At 39.7% G+C, this 12,394-nt stretch overlaps 2 protein-coding genes across 5 annotated transcripts; both read left to right on the top strand.

The window, feature by feature from the left end:
- The first annotated feature begins 872 nt into the window (after nt 1-872).
- Nucleotides 873-10,223, top strand: plgrkt (plasminogen receptor, C-terminal lysine transmembrane protein). 4 transcript variants are annotated; one of them, XM_087791290.1, is made up of 5 exons: nt 873-930; nt 1,180-1,267; nt 7,784-7,914; nt 8,876-8,985; nt 9,691-10,223. In XM_087791290.1, exons 2-5 carry the CDS (start codon nt 1,187-1,189, stop codon nt 9,813-9,815), a joined length of 447 nt encoding a protein of 148 aa, XP_087647416.1. In that variant the 5' UTR covers nt 873-930; nt 1,180-1,186; the 3' UTR covers nt 9,816-10,223. The 4 variants fall into 4 exon arrangements, with proteins under 4 accessions (XP_087647416.1, XP_087647417.1, XP_087647414.1 ...); XM_087791291.1 differs by having other exon boundaries at nt 877-930; nt 1,177-1,267; XM_087791288.1 differs by lacking the exon at nt 873-930 and adding an exon at nt 941-1,055 and having other exon boundaries at nt 1,177-1,267.
- Nucleotides 10,224-10,332: 109 nt separating this feature from the next.
- Nucleotides 10,333-12,368, top strand: rln1 (relaxin 1). The gene is made up of 2 exons (XM_087791287.1): nt 10,333-10,677; nt 11,591-12,368. The coding sequence occupies exons 1-2, from the start codon at nt 10,491-10,493 to the stop codon at nt 11,905-11,907; spliced, it is 504 nt and encodes a 167-aa protein (XP_087647413.1). The 5' UTR covers nt 10,333-10,490; the 3' UTR covers nt 11,908-12,368.
- The last annotated feature ends 26 nt before the right edge of the window (nt 12,369-12,394 follow it).

A 12,394-nucleotide genomic window follows, 5' to 3' on the forward strand; every position in this document is an offset into this window, starting at 1 on the left:
AATAAAGAGGTATTAGAGCGCAAAGAACGAATCTGTCAATATCGAGCAAACTTTACTTAAGATTAAAAAAAAAAAACATGCCCGCAAAATGTATGTAAATACGATGGTTAATAATCACTCGTCTGAAACCACTTCCTGTCTGGATTAACGTGCAGTCTGAAATTACCGACTGCAGATGGAGCCGCTGGACATACTTGGGATCAACTAACTGGTGCCTCCGACTTTGCATTTTCACTGCGGTTGTATTTCCGATCAGCGAAACTTAATAAGACCCTTACAAACATTAAACTTTAATGGTTAAATACATCATTCAGACTGTGGAAAATCAAGGCAAATAAACGTATGTGAGGCTCTGCCTCACCTGCCTCCCCTGACCGCACATCCCGTTTGCATTTAAATACTTATAAATAAACTACTTTGCTCTAAATTCACTCGGTAATTCTTATGAAAGCTTCTTAATTAAAAATAAAATTCTATATTTTGTCCCAACTTTAATGAAAACCGTCTTGCATTCCTTGAGAAACATAGTTTTATTTAGTTTTTGGGGGGAATTTATAAAACATTTGGCTGTATGGTTGCATCTGTATCTCAAATATGAATGTTTTTCTTTGAAAAATGAAATTCATCAGGGCTGATTTCCCGGAACACTTTATCAGACATCAAGTGAATATTTAAAACCCTTATAAAAAAAGACCGGTAGATGGCGACATAATTCAATGTATTCTAAAGTTTTGTCTTGAGTTTTATAGGTCTACATGTCCTGTGTTTTACCCCGTGATGTAGATTATTTCGATTATTGAAAAAAATACGCAAATTAATGTTTATTGATTTGAATCGGCATTTTACATTATTTTGAAATGTCAAGCGGAAGTAAATCTGATATCGCAGTATAAACTTGATCGTTGCGAGGACCGGAAGTGATCCGTTCGAGTGAGTTGTCCTTTCTACGATCTTTGTTCGGAATCATATTCTGCTATTTTGTTACTTTACTTCTCAACCTTCTTGAATAGATGAATGAATAAAAGTTACGTGTTTGTAATAACGTTCGAGCCAAGGTCAGAATAATGTCAGTGTTACGTGTTCGCTCGTAACGTGTTTGTCAGTGAAGTTCTCTCGATCATCTTGTTTGTGTTCTGACGTAAAGATCAATAATGTACCCCTACATGTTTCATTCAGCAGTACAAACATGGGGTTCCTGCTCTCCAAGTCCATGGACGCAAACTTTAAGAAGCAGCAAGAGTTCATGCTTCACAACGCCAGGCTCCAGGTGAGTTGTGACGTCATTTTGTCATGCCTTACAGGTGACCACGTACCAGCTTTGAAACTTCTTCACACATAAAAACAATAATATTATAAACGACTGTAGGCCACGATTAAGTGTTTTCCTCTGATACACTTTATTCAAATTATCATTCATATACTCTAAAATAAATAAATAAATATATATTTAAGTACAGTTTTTTTTTATCTTGTTGGTTATTAAGGGAAATAAACCCAGAGGTAACAGGTTTTTCTGTACCTGAAGGCCAGAGTTTTGACATGTGGTCGATAAGGGATCAAGATTGCACTTTTTTTTTTTTTTTCCCTGTAGTTTCTGCAGCAGAGATCCAGACAGTGATGATCTCACAGCAATTTACAAAATGCTTTTCTAAATTCGTTTAAATCAACAAAAACAACAAGTAGAAAGTGTGTAATGTTTTGACAAACAACATACTGACAAATAATTAAAGTTGGATGTTTTCTGAAGGTTTTAAAAATATAAATGTAACGTTGTCTATGCCTGTAAGATCAGAGTAGCAGGCGGTGTTTTGAGCTGCACTCTTTAGGTCACAAGGTTGACTCTGGTCCAGCATACATATCACCGTAGGAATCTTTAAATGTATATTTTTCTATATTTTATAAAATGGATGGTTTAAGTGAAACCCATATCTTCACTAATGTCAGACGCTGCCGCTGCGGTGATTGATGCCAACATCCCATAATGTCATAGGTTTTGTACTTTGACGTAGCCACGTTAGTTCGGCTAAATTGATCCACACAATTTAGGAATACGTGGCGTATCACCTCCCCTAACATTAAGATATCAACCGTGATGCCTCGACCATCGTTCCAGGCCACTTAAGTCTCTCTTAATTTGTGGCCACTCTTCCCTTCTCAATTCATGCATTGTGTTCGATTCAATTTGTCTGTCTCGCACTCGTGATTGAAAAAAAAAAATCCCTGAATGAGAGCCGACTGATGTGACGCATGTCTGGAAACATGTCGGTCCAGAGACAAAACAGTAATCTAATGAAAGGGATTTCTTTTTTTCTTCCGTTTTGAAGTTGTTTCCTTGAAGTCATTTTAAGAATGAAACATCACAGCCTTATTTTATCTCAGGTGTCAGGAAATAAGACATGCTATTGTGGTCACAAATTTTTATTATGTTGCTCATTTCAGCCTGCTTAAAACAAACCCTTCATACTGGGCTAACATCTAAAAATCCATTGTTTAAGGACTATGTACTCACCTTAATATAAGCTGCTTAACTGAATACTATATATTGGAAACACTTGTTTAGAAGCGCTGGGTGTCAACATTGTAACGTGACACATTAGTACATAGAAAGATTTTTTAAGCTATACATTTCTTTTTCCCCCTGAACAATCTCTTAAACACATCAGTAACACGTCAGTAACACGTCAGTAACGCGTCAGTAACACGTCAGTAACGCGTCAGTAATGAGTCAGTAACACTTCAGTATCATGGCAGTAACACAGCAGTAACATATCGGTAAAATGTCTGTAACACGGCAGTAACATGACAGTAACATGGCAGTAACACGGCAGTAACACAACAGTAACACATCAGCATCACGCCAGTAACATGTCAGTGCCACAGCAGTAACACAGCAGTAACACATGGGTTAAATGTCAGTAACACGGCAGTAACATGGCAGTAACATGGCAGTAACATGGCAGTAACACATCAGTGCCACAGCAGTAACACATCAGTATCATGGCAGTAATACATCAGTAACACATCAGTAACATGGTAGTAACACAGCAGTAACACATCAGTGCCACAGCAGTAACACATCAGTATAATGGCAGTAACACGGCAGTAACACGGCAGTAACACGACAGTAACACATCAGTGCCACAGCAGTAACACATCAGTATCATGGCAGTAACACATCAGTAACACATCAGTACCACGGCAGTAACACGGCAGTAACACGGCAGTAACATGGCAGTAACACGGCAGTAACATGGCAGTAACACGGCAGTAACATGGCAGTAACACGGCAGTAACATGGCAGTAACACGGCAGTAACACGACAGTAACACATCAGTGCCACAGCAGTAACACATCAGTATCATGGCAGTAACACATCAGTAACACATCAGTACCACGGCAGTAACACATCAGTATCATGGCAGTAACACATCAGTAACACATCAGTACCACGGCAGTAACACGGCAGTAACATGGCAGTGCCACAGCAGTAACACATCAGTATCATGGCAGTAACACATCAGTAGCACATCAGTACCACGGCAGTACCACGGCAGTAACACGGCAGTAACACGACAGTAACACGACAGTAACACATCAGTGCCACAGCAGTAACACATCAGTATCATGGCAGAAACACATCAGTAGCACATCAGTACCACGGCAGTAACACGGCAGTAACATGGCAGTAACACGGCACTAACACGGCAGTAACATGGCAGTAACACAGCAGTAACACGACAGTAACACATCAGTGCCACAGCAGTAACACATCAGTAACACGGCAGTAACATGGCAGTAACACGGCAGTAACACGGCAGTAACACGACAGTAACACATCAGTGCCACAGCAGTAACACATCAGTATAATGGCAGTAACACATCAGTACCACGGCAGTAACACATCAGTATCATGGCAGTAACACATCAGTAACACATCAGTACCACGGCAGTAACACGGCAGTAACATGGCAGTGCCACAGCAGTAACACATCAGTATCATGGCAGTAACACATCAGTAGCACATCAGTACCACGGCAGTACCACGGCAGTAACACGGCAGTAACACGGCAGTAACACGACAGTAACACATCAGTGCCACAGCAGTAACACATCAGTATCATGGCAGTAACACATCAGTATCATGGCAGTAACACATCAGTACCACGGCAGTAACACGACAGTAACACATCAGTGCCACAGCAGTAACACATCAGTACCACGGCAGTAACACGGCAGTAACATGGCAGTAACACGGCAGTAACACGGCAGTAACATGGCAGTAACACGGCAGTAACACGACAGTAACACATCAGTGCCACAGCAGTAACACATCAGTATCATGGCAGTAACACATCAGTAACACATCAGTACCACGGCAGTAACACAGCAGTTTCATGGCAGTAACACATCAGTAACACATCAGTACCACGGCAGTAACACGGCAGTAACATGGCAGTGCCACAGCAGTAACACATCAGTATCATGGCAGTAACACATCAGTAGCACATCAGTACCACGGCAGTACCACGGCAGTAACACGGCAGTAACACGGCAGTAACACGACAGTAACACATCAGTGCCACAGCAGTAACACATCAGTATCATGGCAGAAACACATCAGTAGCACATCAGTACCACGGCAGTAACACGGCAGTAACATGGCAGTAACACGGCACTAACACGGCAGTAACATGGCAGTAACACAGCAGTAACACGACAGTAACACATCAGTGCCACAGCAGTAACACATCAGTAACACGGCAGTAACACGACAGTAACACATCAGTGCCACAGCAGTAACACATCAGTATAATGGCAGTAACACGACAGTAACACAGCAGTAACACATCAGTATAATGGCAGTAACACGACAGTAACACATCAGTGCCACAGCAGTAACACATCAGTATCATGGCAGTAACACATCAGTAACACATCAGTAACACGGCAGTAACACGCCTGGATAATTAAAAAACGTCTCCAACGTCTCGCCTTAGATTGACTCAAAGTTTGCCGGTTGTTTACTTTACATGTAAGCTCGAAATTTAAATTCTTAATAGAGTTTTCACACACAGTTTTTTTTATTAAGGTGTACTACACTTGGAAGGTTTTACTGTTACCTTAAATATGTGTAAACCTTAATAATGACCGAGCATCTTAAATTCAGGCTCGTCACTTTCATACATGTTTTTAAAGGAAGTAGCGATAACTAGAAGTAAAATGAAAATCCAAATGAATCACGCCTGTCGACAAGAATCGCACCCACGACTCTGACTCGCACTCACGTCCGAAGGTGAAGGACTCGTCAGTAGTAAGTCTTAATTAAACTCTTCACAATCAGCCACAACATCCTGTTGGGAAAATGGACCCGTTCATAACTGACCCCTGATTGGGCCCCTTTAACGGCACCAGTTATTAATCCTTGTGACGTGTTCGCTACGTATGACTCTCTCCATTCTCCACGAACCAAAGCTCCTCCTGCATCGATTGGTCGGTCATTAGTGGAAACTCTGCATTACTGTGTGATTACAGCCTGTGGAGCCATCGCTCCATCACAATATACCATGATGGCAACGTCCCTCCCTTTTTTATACCATGAATATTTAGCTCTTGTTTACCCACTTCATCTATGTAGCTATAGATATGTATAGAGAGGTGTTTAGATATATGGATTAAAAACACTGCATATTATTATTTGTTCTTTTGACCATTTGTCAGTTTTCTGCAAATAAATGCTCTAATATATTTGGGATATGCAATATGGGAGAAATACAAGTGGTAAAAGCAGAGGAATTTGGGAACCCCAAAGAAATAACTCTTAATATTTAGTAGAGCTTCCTTTTGCTGCACAAACAGCCTGTAGACGCCTCCGATAGCCACAGACAAGTCCCTGAAGTCTGGCAGGTGGTATCTCCATACAAAACGCCTCCAGTTCATTCAGGGTTTCTTGGCTTCCGTGCCTCAAATCAATCCATACAAGTTCAATGATGTTTAGGTCTAGGGACAGGGATGGTTACTCCAGAAGATTGGACTTGTACGTCTGAATGAGTGGAGTCTTCTTGTCAAGAAATCTGCTGATACTGAGAGGAATACACGTGGCCCTCAACTTTAACAAGGTTTTCCAGTCCCTCGGCTAGCAACGCAGACCCATAACATGATGGACCCTCCACCAAATTTTCAAAGTAGACAAGAAGTTCTTCTCATGGAATTTCAGTGTTTTGCTTCCGGCTTGTCCAGATGTACTTTTGCAAATCTCACGAGACTCAAGAAAGGGTTTTTGCGCAGCACCCGTCCAATGAGCTGGATTGTTGAACAACTAGATCATCAGGGGCCAGATGTTCTTGTAGTTCTCTGGAGGTGGTCCAGTCTAACCATCCTTTGCCTGTGCCTTTCATGTACCTTTTCTTCACAAGGACTGTTCTTGTAAGTAAGTAATTAAGTAAGTAATTTTTATTTATATAGCGCTTTTCCAGACCAGGGTCACAAAGCGCTTAAACAATCAAAACAATAAAGTATATACTTTAAAGGGCAAGATAAAACTGATAACACAACAGGAGTTCCAGAAAATCAAGGAAAAGCCTGAACAAATAAAAACGTCTTAAGATGTTTCTTGAAGGAGTCAGTAGATCATCAAACACAGAGGGAGAGGAAGATCGTTCCAAAGCTTAGGAGCAACAGCCTGGAAGGATTTCTCTCCTCTGGTCCTGAAGCGTGTTCAAGAACCATCAGTAGATTCTGATCCACAGACCTCAGAGCCCGAGTTGGGGTGTAAGTCTGGATCAGATCAGTGATGTAAGGAGGAGCCTGACCATGAATAGATCTGAAAGTAAGAACCAGAATTTTAAAGTTGATCCTGAAAGAAACTGGAAGCCAGTGAAGAGTTTTAAGGATCGGAGAAATGCAAGTTCTTCTACTAGTCCATCTATTTCTGCACTACAGTTTTGACTGTGGAGACAGACAGTCCAAACCTTGATCATTTCGTGTTTCCTTCTCCTAATTCATCAAAATGAATTATCTTAGTTTTTAGGTCAGTGGAGAGTTGTTTAGTTGCCCTCATGTTGCCACTCTCTAAAAAAAGTTAGCAAATCCCTCTGTTAAACAGCCTTTTCATGAATATTTTCATCTGTCTTTGTAACTGAAGGTCTCACAAGCTAAAGAAGCAGTTTTGTGCTGCAACCTGTCGGCTATAAATCCCGACAGGTTTTGAAATGAATGCGATTAAAAGGCTGCCCAAAGTTTTTCACATACCATTTTTATTTACATTTAATATCATCATAGTTAAACTATGTAATCCTACTCTAAGAATATATGGTCTGGAAAACACTCAAATGTGTACATCTCTGTAGGAAATCAGATCCCGTTGCTTGTTGCTTTATTTTTTATGTAGAACTCGGTCTGTGTTCATGATTTAATGATAAGTATATTTAAATCTGTTTATATAATATATTACTGTTTTATTGTTGTGTTATAATGCAAACTTATTTCATCATAATCAATCCCTCCCATAGTTTTCAGCCGTGATTTTTGATTTACATTTCATTATAATTGTATATAATTTTTTTTTAATAAGCCGGAGACTCTAGGATGACACGGTACGAAGGAAAGAAAGGGTGATAATGGACTGTAATTACACCAAACTGTCTAGGATTCCTTTCAACATCTAAATTCATGTCCTGCACTTTCATTTATTTGACGTCTCCATCACGTTCATTTAAGCACTAGAGGTGAAGAAGAGTCATTTTTTCGTGACTCAATGTAGAGCTTTTTGTGGCCCTGCGTGCAGATGGAGCGCCAGATGACGATGCAGAACCAGATGCGCGAGCGACAGATGGCCATGCAGCTCGCCTGGTCCAGAGAAACCCTCAAATATTTCGGGGCTTTCTTCGCCGTCGCCACAGTGGGCCTCACTGTCGGGTGAGTGTTTGCACGAAGGAGTCAAAGAGTCCTTTATATTCAAAACGACATCTTGATTTAATAGAATGCAGTTTCAAATCTGTGATTGAGAAACACTTCCGTTGACTCTACAGTAGGTGGCAGCAGAAACAAAAAGCAGACAGAGTCGAAGCATCTTTTGCAGTTTTTCGTTTGCTTAAAAAGTAATTATCACACTTATTTGTGTGATATTTCTAATCATTTGTTGGTGCATACCACGTGTACTGTGTAGTTTTTTAATGTTTACAGTTTAAAAGTGAAGTAAAGATATTTTATTCAGATCAATTTATGTTTATGGATTATTAACAAATGTTGTGTTGACATAATCACATATAGAGTACGACCAAAAAACAAAAAAAAACAAATTAAAACTAAATTGCAATATTGGGGAAATAAATAAATCGCAATTCGATCACAAAATCGTTCAGTCATACATGGTTTGGAAAATCGAAAATTTGAAATTATCTCCTGATGCTTGAACACTTGAATCACTTAAGAAAACATGTGAGATGTTTTCACCAAATTAAAAACACTAAAGTTGTGGATCTCCACAACATGAAATGCACATCAATACATAGGTTTTCAATTTCTTTGCAAAACAATCACCGTCTTCATACAATGGCTCTTAAGAGCGACAACATGTCTCAACAAGAAGAATCTGTCTCGCCTGCAGTTAATACAAAACTCTGCAGCGGGAATTCTGACCCGCTCTAGTAGAAGAACTCACATGTTCCCGATCCTTAAATCTCTGCATTGGCTGCCAGTTATGGTCAGTTATGGTCAGGCTCTCCCTATAATTTATAGTCATGATTTTGCATTATTTTTACCATGTTTTCATGCTGTTTGTTCCTTCAGAGCCACCATACTCCCGCCTCACTGTCTGAATCAGTCATTAAAGTAGAGCTTTCTCTAAATATTCCCCCAATTTTGACGGTTTCCTCAGAGCGGTCAAAAGGAAGAACCCGGCGATGTTCGCTCCAGTGGTTCCTCTCAGCTTCATCCTCGCCTACCAGATGGACGGCGCCTACGGAACACTGATCCACCGAGTCAGAGGTCAGTTCATATCCGACAAAAAAGTTTCACGTTTTTTTAACTTGACATACATTTAGAGGGGTTTTTTTCAAAATAAAAATGTAGAAAACGCTAAAAGGTTGTATTTAAACAATCGCTACACTACCAGCCATGACACAAAGACCCTTTATTCCCCGCCATATTAAAACCAAAAATCTATATTTATTTTCATTTAATATTAAATCAACATCATTCAAGTATTTTTTTTATACTGAACCACAAATATACAATTTAAACTTTGAAAGAAAAATAACTTTCTCCATGTTTTTACAGCAGAATATTGAATATTATATTGTTATATAATATTTTTTCTTTTTTCTCACCTGGTTGAATTGATTCCTGCTCTCTTTTTAAATTATACTGGTAAACAGTTTTGCCAAAAATAATTTCAATATAAGTTTTATATCTATATCTATATATTTCATTGCTAATTGATTCACTTAAGCAAATGTAGATCAAATAAAACAATACTCCAAATAATAAAAATGTTATTTTATTAGTGTCAGAGTGACATTTTGCAAGTACTTTATTTCCAAGATCATTTTCGGACTCTTTGTATCTTCGTTTTGAAGGCCCCTAACAACAGCTGCTCTATAATGTGGCCCCTTGTTCAACCGAAAGAGAAACTAATAATGCTGTGCATCAGTAAAAAAAAACAGACTCTCATAATCTTCATTTCACCTCCAGGTGAGGCTGAGAGTATCATGGTGTCGGAACCGGACCGTCTGGACTTGCCTCACGGAACTCCCACCTTCGAGGGCGTAGAAAAAGCCCGGCGGGCTAAAAGTAGCATCGCCCTGTTTGAGAAATGATGCTGGCGTCAATAACATTATTTATAAAGTGGAGAAGGTCCAGTTTGCACTTTGAACAAAATCATCAATTTATTGCTTGAATAAAAGCCAAGCACGCACAGCAACAACATGAGGCGATGAGTCAGATCTGTAAGGTTCTGAGAAATAGTTCTGACAGATTTAAGCTGAATTAACCGGACCAACTCAACTACGTCGGCTCTACTTCAAGTTCTAAACCTGCGACGAAAAACATATATCTTCAATTAAAACCCATCATTCTGTCATCGACCGGTGTTTGTGCTCAATCTGGAGGTGCTGATCCTCATCCCCACTCATCTATAATAACAGAAACTCATTATCGTTGAAGTGTTATTTTTATTCCCACCTTTTTCATGTGATTCATTGTGGAAATAAAAGTAATAAAATCCACGTCACAGTCGTTGCTCATGGAGGGTCTGTTGTGATGAAAAAAAAACCTGGACGTCATCTTATCTGAGTGTGACGGGGGGTCTTCGTCAGGACGTGAAGTGGACGTGGGGAGGGTCCAAGTAGTGACAGGCGCTATAAAAGGTTGCGTCCACAGAGCACAAGCCGCCGAAGAATCAAACCCTGCGACTCCTTCAGAAGCTTTCGACTTCCCTGAACTCACGAGCGGGATTCGAACCGGCGACCTCACAGAGCAGGTTTTTGGAAAAGATGCTGTGGAAAGTGACTCTCGCCCTGTCGGTGGTGTGCGCGGTGGGGTTGTGCGACGGCCTGAGGGGGGGGGTCATGAGCCGACTCGTCATGCCTCAGCACTACGGCGTGAAACTGTGCGGCAGAGAGTTCATCCGAGCCGTCATCTTCACCTGCGGAGGCTCGCGCTGGAGGCGCTCGGCGGAGGGTGAGTGGACGACCCTTTTAAACTTTCAGCCGCTGACTGCAGCTGATGGAAATGTGCTTTACCTGGAGTAGGGAAAACTGTTTAAAATGATTAAAACTAATCAAATATATCCTACATTTAAGAGTTTTTTGATGAAAAAATGGAGATTTTCTCTGTCAAATGCATATATTTACAAGAAAATTAGTGTCATTTTAAAGAGAAATGTAAGGTAAGGTAAAACTTTATTGATATATAGTTTTTTACAAATAGCCACAGAAAATAAAGCAATTTTTCGTAAAAAATAAATCAAAATATAATAAGAACAAGAACATAAAGAGAAAGAACAAGATGACAAATAACATAGATCAAATGTCATACTTGGAAAAAAAAAAAGAAAAACTTGATACTTTTTCTATGTATATATTTTTTATAAATGAAGAAAAACAACACTGTCATTGTTATATTGAATATTACAATAACGATATAGATTAAATATTGAATTTAAAAAAATAACTTTAATCCTGAAATTTAAGATTCATATATATGTATTGTCAGATGATAATATATTTCTAAAAAAAATATTGGTAATAATATAGGTACTGTTCTAACGTTGTCATTTTGAATATACTTCAGAATAATTTAATTAAAAATAAAATACAAGAATCTTAAACATTTTTCTTCTGGTTAATTATAAAATAATGCTTTTTTTTTTTTTTTTTCAAAAAAAGGAGAGAATCATGACTATACTGTTTTATTTTATTCTTATAATCTTAACATCAATAAAAACTAGTTCAGATAAAACTTTATTCATCCCTTGGGAAAATTCCTTACATTAAAATGAACATTCTCCAAATAAAATAAAATATTCTCACAAATAATGCACTTTCTATGTTTTACTTTTAAATAATAATTTTTTGATGTTTCCACCTCTCAGGTCCACTGCATTGGATCTCCAACAGTGACATCACGAGTCAAGACGACCGTCCCGCCGAGTCGGCAGACATGGCTCCCCCTCACCTGGGGGGTCGCCCCTCCCTCGCCGACCTCATCTCCCTCCGCGGCATTTTGGAAAACCTGCCGGAGCAGCTCAGCGACCAGAACCCGCCGGCACAGAAGCCCCTGTCGGAAGCTGGGGCGACCCCGGGGGCCGACGAGTGGCCCGTCAAGAGGAAGAGGAACTTCTCTCTGGGGGTGGCGGGGGTGTGCTGCAGTCAGGGCTGCACCAAAAACGACATCGGGCGCCTGTGCTGATGCTGGACTCAAGAGACTCGTCAACATCCGAACCATCTCGACTCATCAGACTCATCAGACTTCTTTCCTGGATAATAAAAGTTTAGATATTGTGTAACTTTGAGACTAAAAGTTGTCTGATCGCTCACGGGTTCTCCGACTTGATCCAATAGATCACATGACATCCTCATCCCTGTATATGTACAATCAAGAAGAATATATAAGGTTTTACTCCAGGTACTCCGGTTTCCTCCCACAGTAGAATTAAGCACAAAATAAAGCATATATTATTAAATAAATGGCATTAAAATCCTTTTAATTTATCTAATATATTACCTGTTATTATTAAAAACGCCATTAAAGCAGAGTATTCTGGGATGTCATACGACATCATGACGTCATGTTCGTGTCACTTCCCCTCATCGTTGAAGACGTGACATTCGAAAGCGCCGTGAGTCATGTGTCACATTAGTGCCGCGACCTTTGATCCATTCACCGTATAAATATG

The sequence above is a fragment of the Callionymus lyra genome, chromosome 5 (assembly GCF_982586985.1).
Source record: "Callionymus lyra chromosome 5, fCalLyr1.hap1.1, whole genome shotgun sequence".
Lineage (NCBI taxonomy): Eukaryota > Metazoa > Chordata > Actinopteri > Syngnathiformes > Callionymidae > Callionymus > Callionymus lyra.